We start from the raw sequence: 18,805 nt of genomic DNA on the forward strand, positions 1-18,805 counted from the left end.
TGGCGATCAGTAACAAATGGTCTCTTGACATTGGAGATAGGGGAAGAATGACCCCCCCCTCCCCCTTACAGTGGTGGTCAGAATGTCCCCCTTGGAGACATTTAAAAAGATTATTTGTGTCATGCAGCTGACTCTGCCAAATGGCATCGGACCAGGAACTATGCAAGCACCATCAGATGTGAGGTCAATTAGCTACAGCTCAAGGAACCCCTAGCAACCTCTGGTGGAACCCTAGGGTTTCACGGAACCCTGAATGAGTATGGGTGGTCTACGTGAAGAAAGAGTGTACAATATAGAAGAATATCTATTTCATTGCATTGAAAAAAAAATAAAGTTTAATACATATTAGACAGAGCTATTTTATGAGGTTTATGCAAACCATAATTAATTTGTGTACTTGTGTTGTTTTTTTTTTTTTTTCTCTATTTTGTGTTTGCCTGCCACGTCCTTTTGTGTATTTCATTGTGCTGTACTTCCCGGAAAACAATATGTTAGAAAGATTTCTTTGATCTGGGTCCCAACTGGGCAGGGAAGACAGAATGTAGCTAAGCAGAGAGGCAGCTGCCCTCACTATCCCTGACTGCCCTTCTTAGCATCTCCCACTCCTCTACCCTCAGCTGGCTATTTTTATCTACCTTCTGCAGCACAAGGTCTCTCATCATGCACTAGTTCTCTGGTGACAGTACTGGGAAAAAAATAAATAAATCTGGAAACTGGGCTTCATATGCCAACAATAAACAATGCATGCTAGGTAGAAATAAACAAAGGATGTTCAACTCGTACAAAATACAAATCACTAACATACCACTTTTACTGTAAACACAGTTCTACATCTACCACTTGACCGCAGAAAATAAACATATTTTCCAGCAAAATACAAGTCTAAAAATTCTAAACGCTGATCAGACTTGTGATTGACATTAAGGTTTGGACTTGTACGCAGAACACTGTACATCTACAAATATATGCATTGCCGATATCTACTGCATAAATGATAGTGGGTCATAGAAGGTCATGATGTACTACTAATTTTTCAAGCTCGGTAGATACATGTTATAAGGGATGCTTCCACTGACTAATCAATAAGTAGTAGCATCGCTGGTCAATTGATGGTCAAACAAGTCTGCATAAAATGAATTTATCTGAAATCCCAGTACTAGTGCTGAAAGCACCTTCTATTTATCAATATAAAGTAGCATTTTTTTTTTTTTTGGACTGAAAACTCCTTGTTATAGCTTTGATGAAAAGTTCTGGAAGGGTAATGCTGAATGGAATGAGGTTACCCTATTCCCTGATTGCGTTAAGAAGTCTAATTTTGGCTATATGAATTTGTGATTGTCAGTGTAGTCATTAATATCAACTGACAGCAAGAGAATAGTCACAATCAGTTCAACAACTGTGATTTGAATAGGCATGGGCCTCAGAGTGAAAGAAGAGGGAGAGAGCTGATGCCTTGATATAAAATTATAATGTCCTCAAATAGTCGAATGAATAGAATATTTTTAACGTCAATTGTTCCAGTGGAAACTAAGACTGATGTTGTTTACTGCCGTCCTATTGAAAGAGTTTAAATGGTGGATTTATATATTTATTATTAGGCATCTTATGGATAGCATTGATGGTGATTTTTCGAAACAAGTATTTAATTAGTCAATACCTAAATATTCCATGCCGACACAGTATGCCAATGTGAACCGGAAACATACACTGTACTTACTGACCGTACCCGATCTTGACATTGTTCGTAGTTTTTTTTCCTTATATGCAGCATGAATATATTGTTATTAATGTAAAATGGGACCCCTTATAAAGTGTGCCTAAGGTGTGAAAATAAACATGTTACTATAGTTAAAATTATTGAGGATTTTACGTGAATATTAATTTGTTTGGATTTTGGTTTCCAAGATGTATATGAAAGGTAAAAAATGTAATAGTTCCATACAGGCAAAAATTGAGAAATGTTAATTCTATAAAATAGTGTGAGAATACATTTATTTTCTGGTAAGGCTTTGGAAGAATGGTGTAAATACCTTACTTTTATTTCTTTTAGGCCCAACCTAGATAATAGTTCACAAAACACTGCTTCTTATTTAAAAATAGTGACTGTCCGGTTACATGTCAGTCTCTGGTTGCAGTATGTTTCTCATTAAAGCATTTTATGAAATATAATTGGTCTAAGTGGTGCAATCAGGTCAATCTATAATTAGATTACAAAAACAGTTTTTTTTTTTTCTTGATAAATTGTTATAGTTACTTGAAAAAGAAAAGAGGTCCCCGATAAGATGTGGGGTTATTGATACAAGTAGTTAATAAGTGTATAAATATGTTGTTATATCTCAGTATTATATGATAAATTGTTCTGAATTTGGCAAAGAAAGTTGTATATACAGATATTTCTCTGCCTTTCTGAGAAAAAAAAAAATAGTGTTAATATATTGGACCCATAAATGCCTCTGTTTGAGTGTTAGCTGTCCCCAGTTTTAATTCTATTACATTTTTCTTTTAACACATAGCTATATTTTTCTTCAATATATATGTAAGGATTAATATTGATACAGGATAATGTTTGCATCATTTTGATGATATTTTGCCATATTTTTGCACATATAAAAAACAACAAGAAAATGCTTTGTATTGCAATTTATAGCACGCATTTGGAATTTTATCTCCCTTCTTCTTCTTTGTCATCTAGTGGGTATTGGTTAAATTAGCACCTCTAGTAATAGTGGTAGAAGTGATGTGAACATTTTATGGGCTGATTCTTTAAAAAAAAAAGTCATGAGTTGTATTATACAAAGGATTACTCAGGCTTGTAGGTCTGTAGGATTTCCAGCACCTCTTCAGCTGTCTAGTGCTGCTTAGTTTGTGGTCAAGTCAGTGACCCTTGACCTCCAACAGATCACAGCAAATCAATGCTGCTGATGAAGTCAGTCGTCATATGGAGGTGTGAAAGGGCTTCTTTTTTTTTTCAAATACTCCATCCTTCTATGGAGCGGCCTTAGAAATGCACATGTTCACGCGGTAGCAAATACTGCTTGCAAAAGTATACTAGTGTAAATCCCACCACAAATAAAAGCATAGTCAAAATAGAAAAAATTTATATAAAAAAATAATCCTTAAAGGCCATCATCAAAGTAAAATAAAGAATGCATGTTTTTAAATGGAGGGCATGTTTTGCATGTGTGATAATTTATTTCATTGTAATATTTAAGGAACTATTGTTTTCAGATGAAATGCATAATATATATGGCCTATATGCATAATTTTCAGTTTTATCGTTCTCTAAATAGATATTCCAGGCTCTTTCAGTTAGGAGCACTGCACAATAAGTATTAACCTATAGCAGGCAAAGAGATTTTATTTTTTCTTTGAAGAGCTTGCCTTAAAACAATGACAGATGAAATTTGACTCATTACAATGGATCACTGCTTTTTACAGAACATCTTTGCTCTCTTCACTGCCTTGTTAAATAAGCACAATAGTTTGAGATTTCAAATTTTTGTAGGAGTTCCCAAATGCAATAACAATTCTGGCATAACTGCTGTGGGTTAAGAAACATCCCAGAGTTACAGAAAATGTGCTGAGCCAAGAGAGACAGAGTAATTAAAAATAATGTGTCTATGAAACCACAACACCGCTGCACCACTTCAGCTGTATCACATTTGGTAACACAGCACATCAAGAAAGTGCATGGGCCTGGAAACAACATCATTTGGTGTTCGTAAAACCTTTTTCCAGGCGAAAGCCACTTTGTGAAATGCATAGCTAAATAGCACCACCGTGTGGAAATGTACTTGGCAGTGCAGCTTTAGACCCTTTGTTGTGAAAGAAAAATAAATGTTTTACATCTGAAAATATGAAAAAAGAACTCTTTTTATAGAAGAGGGTGTAAGAGGGTGTAATTCATGGGAAATTTTCCAATAAAATGTAAATTTGATGCATTACTGATTGGCAATTGGTCATGACCAGAAAAGGTAAAATGCATTTTTTTTGTTTACATTTTAGGTTTCAGATGCCAGTTCAGAAAAATTCTTCAGCACCATCTCAAAAAATGGTAAGTTTGTCATTAATTGTAATTATTTCTGGCTTTTTATATGCATCAACTTTGGGTAGCTTGGCATTTGCTTTTAGTCATATTAATCTCTTCAACGTGCACATGGATAATCAAAATAGTAATATATCGATGCAGCTGTCGTTGACTGTTACTGACTATGTTACAATCACAGTTAATATTGGTTATATATAGGCCTAAAATTATAAACCCTAATATTGTTAGAGCTACAAACTTTAACAAGTGCGTAGTTTAGCTATTACTAGCTTGTTATTAGAGATACTTTGTAGAAAAAATATTTAATTTTATAGATATATATATATATATATATATATATATATATATATATATATATATATACATTTTTGTTTCCATGTTTCAAAAAGAGATAAAGCCATAATACCGTGTCTATTAAAGTCATCTGCATATTAAACCAGAATCGATTAATAAAATACTGCTGATTTCCATCCATTTACTAATAACATCCATTGACGTTGTACATATTATCTATATTAAATATATTGTGCAGTATATGGCATGCTACCTATTTTCACAAAGCCTTAAGTGCTGTGACTAATGCAGTTTGTCTTAAGACCTCTTTTAATGTATGCTAAGCTATTTGCCAGCAAAAAAAACCTTTACTGCCTGCCTATAAAAATTATTCATAGTCAAATGGGGCATGTGGTGGACATAAACACTACAATGAACTTTCTACTAATGCCACAACAGGGGTCTTTTAACAATGCTGTAAAGCAAGTTTGTATGTAAGTGTAAAATGTATCATATTAGTTATACTGTTGTATTCATTAACAAATAGACAAAAGACATAAACTAAGGAAACAGAACAGAAATAAATAAAATAAAAAATAAAAAAATCACAAAAGGAAAAAAAAAAATCAAAAGCATTTGAAAAAAAGGCACAGAAGTTTAAACAACAATGTAAATGGCGCATAAAAAAAAGTTTTGGAATGTATATATTAAATTTAATTGTATTTTTTAAAATGAACTAAGATATTTGAAATTTTGCTGAGGCGGTTTGTTAAGCTATAACTAAAAGAATGAAAGGCAGCCTGGTCAATCAACATTCCTACCTGATGGTTTGTTTCTGGGGTGAAGGACCCACTCCACTAAGAATGAGGCGTGATTGATAAAGAGGATCCCTTGTTCCCTTCCCTCAGTTTTCTTTTTCTTCTGTCAAACCTATTTCCCATATTTCTATTTGTGTTTACTTACAGGGTTTGATTTGTGGCATCTATTTGGTTTTGAATAAGCATTCTTGACAGCAAGACTTTCTTGTGAAGCTCTCCTCTGTTGTGATTTAGTTCCCTTGAAAGGATTAAAGCTTCTTTGTGTATTCTAAAATCAACATCAGCTCTTCTAGGCTTTGCTTGGGAATCCATACACAAATAAGCTTTTTAGTGGATGGTAGATTCTTTTGGCCTCTATTTCCATTAAAATGGGTCTATTCTTCTCTGTTCACGAGTCCTCTTTTTCTTGCCATATGCTAATTCTTACTGGTACTGTGAAAGGAGCTAGTACTCCATGCATAGCCCAGGTGCCAGAAAAAATGTATACAGAATTAGACAGAATTAGGCTTACTCACATTATTAATTTTTTTTTTTTTTTGGACTTGGGGAGAGAAAAAAAATAGAGTAGAAAATGCCTAAGGGGAGTTTTTGATGGGATTATCTCTGTAAACATCAAATCTAAAACAACTTGAAAGGAAATCCTTTGCTATTTGATAGTATCAATTCAAGCTAAAAAAAAACAGGTGCAAGTACTCTTGTGTGTAATGCTTGTGCGAGACGAGAAAGGTTTTGGCTGCAGCGTGTTCAGTGATTTGGTAGATAGGTAGTTGACAATGCTGTCAAGAAGCTGTCAGATTGATGAACATCATGTTTAAGTTCTTAAACAAAGCAGGTTCGCCTGCTTTTAAAAGTCATGTTTTTTTTTCGCATTATGTCGTATAACTTGCCAAGAGCAAAGAACAAGCTGAAAGGAAGGTCAATTTTCTCCTGTCTGAACCATATCTGTATTCTAAAAGGCTGCAATTCACACGGCATTCTGAATGTACAAGGTTTGTAAATGGGATTTAGACATCGATATCCAATTAGAACAATACATTATGTATGATTAATGAGATTTCCTAGATTAGCAGTTTAACACTCTTTAATCCTAGGGAATCTGAAGACTAGTTAATTGCTGTATCAGCATTTTCTAACTCTTTCGTGTTGTCTTTAAAACAATCTGTGCAGCGTAGATATCTACAGTGTTGACATTTGTTAAATACACTTGGCCTCCTGTGCACAAGCTTTGGGGATGGATTGAAAAAGAAACACTGTATTTCATTGAGGGAGGACAGTTGTGCGATACAACTGTTTTCTTCCTATTATAAATGTTTTCCAGTCTTGGCTTTGATTCAAGCTATTTTATTTTTCTTTGGGTATGTAGTACCATTGTTTAAAATGGTCATTATCAAATGGTAGAAAGGCCAACTTGGTGTACTTTGTATAAAGTGATAGATCAAATGTTTTTTATTATATTATTTTTTTCTGGTTAAGGGAGCAGTGACACTTGTATACATGAATAGTTTTGCACTAATAGTTTGCATCTTGCTGTTACAAGGGCTCCAATGCTTTTAGAAAAATTATGATACAATAATAGCCTTTAGTGATTATTTTGTAGCAATGAAAATGTGTGTTTTAGTAAAATCTTCCAAAAACTTCAAAAATCTTGTGTTTAGATGATCTTGCTAATAAAAAAACGTGTTTTGTTGAATGTATATATATTTTTGCTACATTCATGATAAACTATAAAAAAACAAACATTTGTATCAGGAGAAAATGTTGCTATTGCTACTGGGTTTTGGTAAGGTTTTGGAACTTATCAGATAGGGTGAATAAGTAAAGAATACATATGTTGAAAGGTTCCAAATTGGGAAATATAAGCGAGAATTAGATTTACAGCTCATTAAGTGACATACTCTAATACTAAGCGATATACATTTAAACCTTGAGTTTGCCCATGGTTTATATTGATCCTTGTCAAAGCAAAGCAACACTGCAAGTTTGAAGGCCATTGGTGGCTTTTCACAACTGTGTTAAAACGTTTTTCTTGAATATGTATGTTTATTTAAAAAAGGATTTCTTTTTTTGTTGCTTCACAATCTGGATTCCATTCAGCCAGTTACCATTCCAATTAACTAACAATTATTTAACATTAACAGTAATTACAGACGCCAGTTAAGCGCCTACAGATGTCAACTGTTAGCTTTGTACCTAATCACTCAATGAAATGGAGAAAGTTCAACAAACATCAATTAGCCAAGCAATTAGTATGACTTAGGAAAGAACATGCTATCATGTGTGAGCTGATTCAATTTATTTTATTTTGGCAGTAAAGCACACAGTCACAGACAAGCAGCAATAGGTTCTCAAGATAAGATAAAGCTGTATTGTTCGGTTGTTTACATAAGACTTCTGTACTCGTTTTTTTTTCATCCCCCACTATCCTGGTCAAATATATTTTGCTGTCGAGGTCGTCAGCTTAATGAAGGGTAATTGTATTTGCTGTTTGATAAGTGCAAGGTCCTTTAAGAGCAGGGTCTAAGCATAATGGGACAGGGTTAGGTCGGATATGGATGATGACATGACAAGGTGCTAGATGCACAAGGCAGACTAAGCTAAGTCCTTTTATGTAAAGAATCTTCCTGCAAGGAAGGTCACGAAAGGATGATGTTAAAAGCCTGCTTGGTTTAGCCAAGGTTTTTAGGTTTCCGAGAGAATGTGGGGTCAATAAGTAAAATGGATAAATTGGTTGAAATTATTTTAGGCTCAGAGTAGTGGCGTAGGCTTTGGGTCGGGTATATTACTGTACTTTACTCTCGCTGAAATAAAGGTTTACACATTTATAATAATGTTATAGTGTATTAGTATACCTTGATTTCACACTTGCTTTTGAGCATTTAAATTCTGTAAAACTTGAATTGGAACGAGAACCCCCATGCTGCAAGGCAGAAGTCCTACCTCTAAGCTGTTGTGCTTGTTTATCCCACAGGAAATCTGACAATTTTGAACATGAGTGTCTTTGATAAAGCACCGTTTATGTGTGAAACGCGTTAGCCTTTCCTCTCCTGCTTGCACATGTCGTGCTCTTCATGATTTTATACAAATAAAGGCATTTTGGATCTCAGCATTGGAGTGCAGCCATCCGGATTTCCTTTTCCATGAGTGGCAGTCATCTTAGAAGCAGGCATAATAATTTTGCTGCGCAAGTATGGGTATTTTAGGATAGAAACAAATATTTCTGGATAACATCCAGAATAATACAGTAAGGCAGTGCAGAGGGTAATGGTCATGTGCAAAATTCAGTAAGGGCAAACATACAGGGCTAGATCTAACACCTAGAATGCCGGGCAGGAAGAATTCATCACGATTTCCCTAAGACTCAGGTAATGTCCCAATGTGGAAGGGGTTTGGTAAGGGCATTATTCACTTTGGATTGGGAAAAGACATTTGACCCTCCCTTCTAGATTGTAAGCTCTAACGAGCAGGGCCCTCTGATCCCTCTTGTATTGATTTGTATTGTAAGTGTACTGTCTGCCCCATGTTGTAAAGCGCTGCGCAAACTGTTGGCGCTATATAAATCCTGTATAATAATAATAATGATAATTTGTTGGCCAATTACAGAATTTTTTGTAAAAGTTTTAAACATCTTTCAATTTTAAAGAAATTCTGTCAAATAAGTTCTTGTTATTGTTTGGAATTTGAATTAGACAGTGTATTACATAATATACAGTATATCTCGAGCAGTGTGAGTTTAGTTGACCGTTTTTACATCAGTTAAGAGATTATATTGGATTGGTTGCTTTGGCTTACTACAATTTTCACATCATGTATAGCTTGCATTTTATTTTACTGTCTCACTTGTGTTAAAACATAATTAAAAGACTACAGAGTGGTTTTAGTAGATGGGAAATGTTTTGGAAATGCCAGAATCCCAGAGCAAGACATAATTCCTTTCTGTTTATGCCTCTAGTGGCCTTTAACTGGTCTAGCTATGATGCAGCCCTAATGTCATGGCTAATTGCAATGTAATTGGTCAGTTAGCACTTAACGAATATGCCTGTTCATACCTGGCACATTTGCTAAGTTACTTCAGGATTCATTAATGATTCTGTGAGTCATTATTGAATCCCAGTCCTTGCAAAGCACAGTCATCTGACTAGGGTTTGCAAGATTTTATTAACTCACTGGGATTCTGAACAATAATTTACAAGACAACCAAATACTGGACCTTTAGTTCTGTCTGTCAGAAGATCTGACCATGTATCAGAACTGTTTCTAACAGCTTGATATCAGGTGCAATATTTTAAGCTTGTGGATTCATGCTGTTTTGTGTTTTATAGCTTTCATCAATGTTTTTTAATGAGCCAACATGATGCTCTAATTTGTCCAGGAGGTGAAGGCTAATTCCAAGTGAATGGTTGTCAAGGCTATATAAAGAGCTAGATTGTTAATCTGAGTTGTTTTTATCTCAGTGGAACAAAGGCAGTAACAAAGTATTTATGAGCCTGGGGTTATCAGTGCTATTATTCTTAGGATTTTGTGGCGAATATGATTCTTGCTTCACCTTTGAGTACATGTATTCACACACACACACACACACACACTATCAGCTGGTGAGTGACTCCTACAGAATGTCTGTTTGCATAAGGTGTGTTGAATAAAGCTTGAATGAGCTGTTTAATTGCTTAGTGCAAACTTTTGCTTAAAAGATAGCAAGCTGGAAAGCAAATTGTTTTCAAGTGTTCTTTTGGAAGGAGAATAGCCTTGAGTGCACACATTAATTGGCTGATTGCAGTAAGTGCACATATTTGGATTTCTTCAAGAGTCCATTGAAAGCACTATTCTCTCTTATCTGTTGCTTTTCACCCGTTGTATCATAGATGCTGAACCAATATTATTAAACTTATTAAACTAATTTATAAATTTATAAGGCATCTTACTATCCAAGTTTATAGATAATGCTTTAGAATGTAACAACTCAGCACTTTTCCTCTTGCTTATGTTTTGCAGGCAGCATTTGCTGTTAAAATGTATAGATCAGCCAAAGAATATCTAATGTTTACTAATGATGTTACTAGTCCATATATTTATATTGATAACATGGCATGGTATGGGGTTCTCTAAATGGTATGAGGATCTGAAAGGTAATCACAAACACTGTATTGCTATTACAATTCCTGTACTGTTTACTAAAAAATAAAAAGTGGGCAAGTCCTTTAAGGAATTGAAATTATTCCCTGGAGACTGTGGGATAACAGCATATACTGTATGTTGGACCTTTTATCTCCTCTGCTATAAAACATTGACATTTTGTTTGAGGGGTTACAAATACATGTTGGAATCTAATGCCCCGTACACACGATCGGACTTTCTGACAACAAAACTGTGGAGTTTTGTTTGAAGGCTGTTGGCTCCAACTTGTCTTGCCTACACACGGTCACACAAATGTTGGCCAACCATTACGAACGTGGTGATGTACAAAACATACGACAAGCCGAGAAAAAGAACGTTCAGTAGCCAGTGCGGCTCCTTCTGCTTGATTCCGAGCATGCGTGAACTTTTGTGCGTCGGACTTGTGTACACACGATCGGAAATTCCGACAACAAAGTTTTGTTGGTGGAAAATTTGAGAACCTGTTAGCCAACATTTGTTGGCGGAAAGTCCGACAACAAATGTTCGATGGAGCATACACACAGTCGGACTTTCAGCCAACAAGCTCAACATTTGTTGTCAGAAAATCCGATCGTGTATACAGGGCATAAGAGCTTTCAGAACCTACTGTGGCAGTGATAAAACCAAATAATGATGCTTTCTTAAATGGTGCTCTAAAGTGTAGAATAACAAATATTTTAGCAAATTTGTTGCAAGGGAGAGATATCCTTTTTTGGTCAAGTGAACAAAGAAGTCAACAGCTGTAAGGAAAACTCACCACTAGTTGAAATCAGATATCAGAGGTTGCTGGATGACTGAAACCAAAGCTACCAATCCAAATCTGAAATATCAATTTTGGTTGTAATTGACCTCTAAGGTGTGGCAAATGCAATTTTTGCTTGTCCATTGAGAACTGGTGCATTCAGTAATTACCACTTAAGGGCCGGAAGATTTTCCCCCTTAATGACCCTACCATTTTTTGAGATACGGCACCGCGTCGCTTTAACTGAGAATTGCGTGGTCGTGTACCCGAAACAAAATTTTGGAGCTTTCTTTTGGTGGTATTTGATCACCCCTGCGGTTTTTATTTTTTGCGCTATAAACAAAAAAGAGCGACAACTTTGAAAAAAAAAAACTATATTTTTTACTTTTTTCTATACTAAATATCCAAACAAAATTAAAAAAACAATTTTCTTCATCAGTTTAGGCCAATATGTATTCTTCTACATATTTTTGGTAAAAAAAAATCGCAATAAGTGTATATTGATTGGTTTGCGCAAAAGTGATAGTGTCTACAAAATAGGGGATAGATTTATGGCATTTTTATTATTAATTTTTTACTAGTAATGGCGGTGATCATCAATTTTTAGTGGGACTGCGACATTGCGGCAGACAGATTGGACACTTTTGACACTTTTTTGGGACCATTGACATTTATACAGCGATCCGAGCTAAAAATAGCCACTGATTACTGTATAAATGTCACTGGCAGGGAAGGGGTTAACACCAGGGGAAATCAAGGGGTTAAGTGTGTCTTAGGGAGGTGTTTTTTAACTGTGGGGGGAGTGTACTGACTGGGAGTAGAGAGAGATTGCTGTTCCTGATCACTGGGAACAGCAGATCTCTCTCTCTACTCTCCATTCTGGCTCTCTGAGGAGAGATTGCACGCGGGGGAGCCAACCTGCCGGCGGGTGGTCGGCAAGTAGTTAAACATTCCCGTTATCTCACTTTGAGGCTCATGAATTAGACAGAGATTGTTTGGACAGCCTTGGTGTTGCCCTCGTGTAAAAAACAGTAAAAAAAAAATGAAGAAATTCAAATCTAGCCAATCTAGTTTTTATTTCACTGCATGTACACTTTTTCTTCTGTAATGCCTAAAAGACCCTATTACTGTTACTACATTGTTTTGTTCTCACCCTAGTGCTCACAATTGAGCAGTTGTTAACTCCTACACCACCTGATGGTTGCATCACTACAAAAAATATGACTCTGTGTGTTCAATGTTATTAAACTTGGTAAGTGTCCTTTTATTTCAAAGAATACTTTGCAGTGCATAGATTTTACCTTGTTGTGGTGACACGGCAGTATCAGAAACTAAGACTGAGGCTAGTTCTTACAAGTCTTTCAAAAGTGGGCACCTCCAAGCATGATTGCCGTGAGCTTTGTAAATTCAGTAATTGTCATTCTTTTGTTATGTTGAAGTGGGTGCCAGTTATGGAGAACTTGTTTGGCACGACCATTTTTCGATTCCAAGTAAGCTATCAATCCCAAGGGATATGGCATTCTCTAACAGTCAACATCTTGTCAAAAGATAATAGGGGGCTGGTGCAGCTCAGGTTACTTATTCTCTGAGGGCACAGTCTCCTTGGAAACAGGCTCTGGAGGAACATTCAAGAGTGACTTGCCTATTGAGCTTGGGCTGGCCGTTAACAGGGGGGAGAACATCTAAATATTCTACATCTTGGTTACAGCATTAAACGATGCTTGAAACATGGTAACATGAAACAACACTAGTTCTAGGAATGAATACAGCTTGCAATGCATTAATTATTGTTCACATGTTGGGAACAATTGAACTGAATGTCTTTCAATGCTTTGCTGTTGAGTACAGTCATTTAAATTAGACATACAGTAAACACATTTTCTAGATATGACAATGAAACAAAGATGTTTTAATGAGATTCAACTCAACACACCTATCTAGAATCTTTCTGTTCCAGTGTATGTTTCAATATTAATAATAATAGTATATATAAACCAGACAGGTAGACGTATACTACAAACAGCGCTAAATGTTGAGCAAAGATAAATGTAAAATCATGCGGCCAACTACGCACAAAAGTATTCAAACAGAGAGGTAGAGAGTCTGTGAAGTGCTCAGAAAAAAGTCCATCAGTGACAATACAGTCGTAACTCAGTGTGCGCCTTCCACCGGTCAGCAGAATTCCACCCTGTGTTAACACTCTCCCCCTAGGGGATCGAACTCACCAGATCTGCTAATTTTAAAAGCATCCAAGAACAGAAGCAAAGGATCTTCTCAGCACCACTCTCTCAGTACCACTCCTGGGGGTTCAGGAGGGAGGCCACAACTCCAAACTTGAGTATGCTGTCCGGTTCTGGGCACCGGTCCTCAGGAAGGATGTGCTCCGTAGACTGAGCAAATGCTGGTCAGCTCCTTAGAGCTTACAATCTGTTTAAAATATACACTTTTTATTTCTATGTAAATTTGTGTATTTACAATACATTATGTAAGGGCGTATTTATATATTTTTGTTTTTTACCCAAGATTCACAGAACTTTCACACAGATCCACACATTTATCTATATGTATTATATTAGAAAAATGTGTGAATCTTGTGTGAACGTATAAACAAACCCTAGAATTATTTTTAATAACTTAGATATTATGAAATTCAGTTCAAGAATATTATTATTATTTATTATTATTATACAAGATTTATATAGTGCCAACAGTTTGCACAGCACTTTACAACATGAGTGCAGACAGTACAATTACAATACAATTCAATATGGGAGGAATCAGAGGGCCCCGCTCCTTAGAGCTTACAATCTAGAAGAAAGGGTCAAATGATCCAAAAGGTAATAACTGTGGGGGATGAGTTGATGGAGAAAATCAAAGTACAGTTGTTAGGTGTGGCCAGAATAAGCTTCTCTGAAGAGGTTTTCAGGGATCATCAAAATATCATGCAGTCTTGGTGTTTAAATGTTAAAGTGAAACTGTACTGTAGTTTACCCTTACCCATGTTCACCTTGCTCCATAAGGAGAATCTACTTACCTTTCTTACACTCCCATGCCACCCTGATCTGCTGCCAGGCTGTCCAAGATTCCTGGGTAAGTTTTGCTAACTGAAATGAACACTTACACAGATTCGTGCCCCTCAGGTACCAAGCACTGCATTATAAATAGTGCCATGTGTCTCTGCATACCCAGAAGTTATTGGGATATAAGCATATAGCAGCAAATCATTTTGATCCCTTTTCTGACCAAGAAATTGATGGAAGTCACAATTAGGAAAAATATACTGTATTTATTGGTGTATAACACGCACAGGCGTATAACACGCACCCAATTTTAGGAGGGAAGGAAAAAAACTTACATTTTAAAAAAGAAAAGAAGGGTCACGGCTCATCAATGCACCCTGCTCAGTGCTCATCTGCAGCTTCTGAATTGCTCACCAATGCAGCCTGTTCAGTGCCCATCTGCAGCTTCACCTTTCCCATCATTGCAGCCTTGCCAGTGTTGGATTATCCCTGCTGTCTCCAAGGGAAGAGGAGGAGCGAGCGCTACTGAATTACACAGAGCCGCAATCTCCTGTGTACCCGGCGCTCCGACACTCACAGCCACGCCTCCTGGCCCTGCTCATATGATAGACAAAACAGTGGCCGAACGCTCCTCTCCCCTCAGAGACAGCAGTGTATAACACGCACCCACGATTTTCCCCTGATTTTAAGGGGAAAAAAGTGCGTGTTATACGCCGATAAATACGGTAAATAAAATCACTTAAACATTGGATAGTGCCATTATGGCAAATCATTAGAAAATAACATGCAAAGATCATTCTTATGCGGAGATTAAGCAGACTATATACACTATGTTTTGGTTGAAAATGCAGGTATCATCAAATGGTCAAGTTAGAAGTACTGTATGTAGGCTTCCATTACTAATCTTCTTCCATTGAATTGAGCTGATGATCTGGATACAGTGACTCAGAAAGTAGTAAAATGGTGAAGGCAAGGCAAGGCAAATAATATCTTCAAAAAGAGAACTCAGCCATAGCAGTCTATGTTTTTATTTTATTTAATATACAGACATTTCAAGTGTGCATAATAATGTTGAGGGTGGGGGAATTGCAGATAAGCATCTCCAGCAGTGGCTTATCCCAGAGGAAGCACTGCAATCCAGAGGAAGAATCCAACCCAGTTGATTGCTATTTCCCCTGGGCACAACTGGCTAGAGTGGTCTTCTGCTGTCTGTGTGTGTAATACTGGGTTTAGATGTGTACTTGCTGTGCAGAAGGATTCAAGTGAATCCTGGTTTTCTGTTGCAATTGTTCATGGCATATAAACTATGGTCAACCAATCTCAGGGGAAGAATTGATCATTCAGAATGCGTTTTAACTGCCAGTTACTGTTGTTCCTTTAAAGAGATCTTTGCCTGACTGGTTGTATTTTCTGTCTGTCACTTATATGCCTGTGCTACATCTGTCCTCTTTGACATTTGTTGACCTGCACGTGGCAAAAGCACACATACAACAACCACCTTAAAGTGTCTGATATGTGTTTGACTTTTTGTAGGCAGAATACATGGTTACTTTGAACTAAATGTCAAACATTTTTTTTTTTTATAGTGGTTTGTTGATTTAAACCAGGGTTGAACATTTTAGAAGATATAATTATTTTTTAGGCAAAATACATTTCTAAATGTTTAAAATTAAGGAAACTTGTGTACCTTGTAATTGGTGTGCTGATCCTTTAAAGAAGTGCTGCGGTGCATTTTAAGCTGCATGCGGAATCAGCTTTGGTGGCCACATTTTTTGTTATCATACACAGTTCTGGTCCAAAGGCTAAATAACCACAATGCTAGGTGAAAAAAATGTCCCAGTAAAAGCAGTTTTTAAAAAAAAAAATTGATGTAAGTTAGTGATGTTTAATTGTGTTCTGTAAATTCTGTAACTTGTGTTTATTTAAAAAAAATTATGCATGTGGGTTTTTGCTTACCTATAGTGTAATATTTTCAGTTTCCTGAAGCCATTTTGAATAAGAGACTTCAGTCCCTGAAGTAACTAGCATGACATTTCTAAGGCTGTCATTGCCATGTGTCACCACTATCTGCTGTTCAAAGATTTGCTGTGACGTTAACCAGTCACTACTGACTGTTATTGTGGAAGAGTCACAGCACACACTGGTTTCTGGCAGCTGCACAGTGCTTTTGGGTTTGTTTAGCCCAATTATTTGCTTGTCAGTCAGCAGCCTGGTGTTGAGCAGGTATTGTTGAGGTATTTTTGTCCCACTGAACTGCTATAGTCTAATGAGGCCCTCAGGTGAATGCCGATCCTGTCAGCTAGGTGCTAAGATGATGTGCTGTTGAAAGATTGGGTGGCAATTAGATTGTTTGAGTAAGATAAGATACATGGCAAAGCAAATTGAAGTGTAGCGGAACTTTTTGAAATGTCAAACTTTTAGATTGCTCACACATGTGCTCAGGTGTATAAAATATACATGGGTTTTTCAAGTTTATGGAATATGTTTGTTGTATTTTTACTCTTAAATAAACAGTTATAGAAAGGATTTAAAAGCCCACAAATTAAACTGTTGAAGTTTAATTTTCATACTTTTTGGAAACAAAAAAAAGTTTTGATGTTTTGAGTTTTAATTCTTTGTTTTTATGTTTAGATACATCAAGGCTACATTTTTATTCTCCTAAAAAATAAGGGTTTATTAAAGTGATTGTAAAGTCTTGTTTAAAAAAAAACAAAAAAAAAAACAAAAACAAACATGTTATACTTACCTGCTCTATTGCAGTGGATTTGCACAGAGCAGCCCCGATCCTCCTCGTCTCGGGTCCTCCTTCGCTGTTTCTGGCCCCTCCCTCCCGTTGAGTGCTCCCACAGCTTGCTATGGGGGCACCAGAGCCGAGCTGCAACTCTGTGTGTCCAGGCATACGCGGAACTGCCATTCGGCCCTGCACCCTCTCTCTCCTAATTGGCATACTGACTTTTATTAACAGCCGTGGGAGCCAATGGTACTGCTGCTGTGTCTCAGATATTCAGGAGGGAGAGTCTCGGATGGCCGAGGGACTCGTGGACATTGCTGGACAGAGATGGGGCTCAGGTAAGTATAAGGGGGGTGAGGGAGACTTTTGTACACAGAAGGCTTTTTATCTTAATGCAAAGAATGCATTAAGATATAAAAACCTTCTGCCTTTACAACTCCTTTAAAGAGGAAGTAAACCCTTTACTTCCTCCATTGTTCCTTGGAAAGTAAAAGCATAATATGCTACTTACCTGCAAACGAAGCCTGCGATGTCCCCTCTGGTGGCAGCATCCATCTTCACCCCCTATTCCTTCCGGGGCCGTGGACTCCGGCTTTGTGACTGCCCGTAGTCGCGTGACGTCACTCATGCACATGCGTACGGGAGCCGACGGTCACGGCACGGGCTCTTTAGAAATAGCACGACCGCGCCCTTTCTTCAGTGCGCATGCGCCAGTGATGTCGGTGCAAGCGTATATGGTAAATATCTCCTAGACTGTGCAGGTTTAGGAGATATTTTCAGTACCTACAGGTAAGCCTTATTATAGGCTTACCTGTAGGTAAAAGTGGTGAAACTAGGTTTACAACCACTTTAAGCTTTTCTACATACAGACATGATTAAAGTGATTGTAAATGCTCAATTTTTTTCCCTAAAAATAATAAATATGGTATACTTACCTGCTCTGTGCAGTGATATTGCACAGAGCAGCCCCCATACTCCTCTTTTGGGGTCCCCTGTGGGGGTGCTCTCTGCTACTCCTCTTCTCGATGTGTCACCATAGAAAGCCATCTTCAATACTGCATGTTAGCATCTTGTAGAGCTTTTTTTTGTCAAGAGACACAAGGCTCTGCGCCAGGCATGAGCTATGTGTAAATACACAATTCTCATGATTACCCAGGATCCTATATTTTAGATATCTGAATTTTTCTAATTATTGATACATGTGATTTTCAATGTTCTAGTGAGTAGATTCTCCCTGCAAATCAGTTTCCTTATTTCTGATACCAGTTTCATTCAGAATACCCCCCTTTTCTCTATGAAGTACATATGCTTTATATTAATGTATGCAGCATATTATACAGTAGATACTGTTATCCCTGTAGTGATGTCCATAACGTTCACTTCTTTCCATTTTTAAGGTAAAAAAAAAATAGCACAAGGAACAGAACTAATACTGAATAAGAAGTGTTTTTTGTGCTGGTGCCAGCCATCCTAGTTGAAATCCAAAGTCCTCTGCCCCCTCATACCCCATGCAGCCATCATTTTCTAGTGCGATAGTGGTTAATACAAGTACTGGACCTGTCACCAACACTTGTCAAAAGGATATTTCTCATTGAAGTTAGGTATTGTCCCTTGTTCTTGTTAAAATAAAAACAAAAAAAAAAACAAAACAAAACAAAACTAAACTTAAGCTTTAACCACTGGCTGCTTCACTATGACAGCCATTGAATGCATTTACATTAATCCTTTAAAAAAACTGCTCTCTGTGTCTAAATGTACAGATTCAATTAAATAAACCAAATTCAATAAACACAAAGGAATAGTATTATTTTAAGATTGATTATTTGTATTTCAAAGTATTTGTTAAATGTAAAAGGAAATAATCTTGGGAGTTTTAAGCATGAATGATTCTCCAACTTTCTCTTCTTTGTACAAAGTAAGGTGTTGCTTGCTCTTTATCAGCTAGTTACATGGAACTCACATATACTATGTGAAGCACCTACTTGACTGTCTGAAAATTTTCTCAAGTTTACAGTGGCCAGA

The 18,805-nt window shown here is 36.8% G+C and overlaps 1 protein-coding gene across 5 annotated transcripts in view; it reads left to right on the forward strand.

Annotated features, from left to right (window-relative positions):
• Positions 1-18,805, forward strand: part of AUTS2 (activator of transcription and developmental regulator AUTS2) — a 2,093,484-nt gene that overhangs the window by 1,965,510 nt on the left and 109,169 nt on the right. For all 5 annotated transcript variants that reach the window (XM_073615089.1, XM_073615088.1, XM_073615087.1 and 2 more), the window contains one exon: positions 4,006-4,054. In XM_073615089.1, coding sequence (XP_073471190.1) covers positions 4,006-4,054 — 49 coding nt within the window. The remainder of the gene's footprint in view (positions 1-4,005; positions 4,055-18,805) is intronic.

Source organism: Aquarana catesbeiana, linkage group LG02 (assembly GCF_042186555.1).
Source record: "Aquarana catesbeiana isolate 2022-GZ linkage group LG02, ASM4218655v1, whole genome shotgun sequence".
Lineage (NCBI taxonomy): Eukaryota > Metazoa > Chordata > Amphibia > Anura > Ranidae > Aquarana > Aquarana catesbeiana.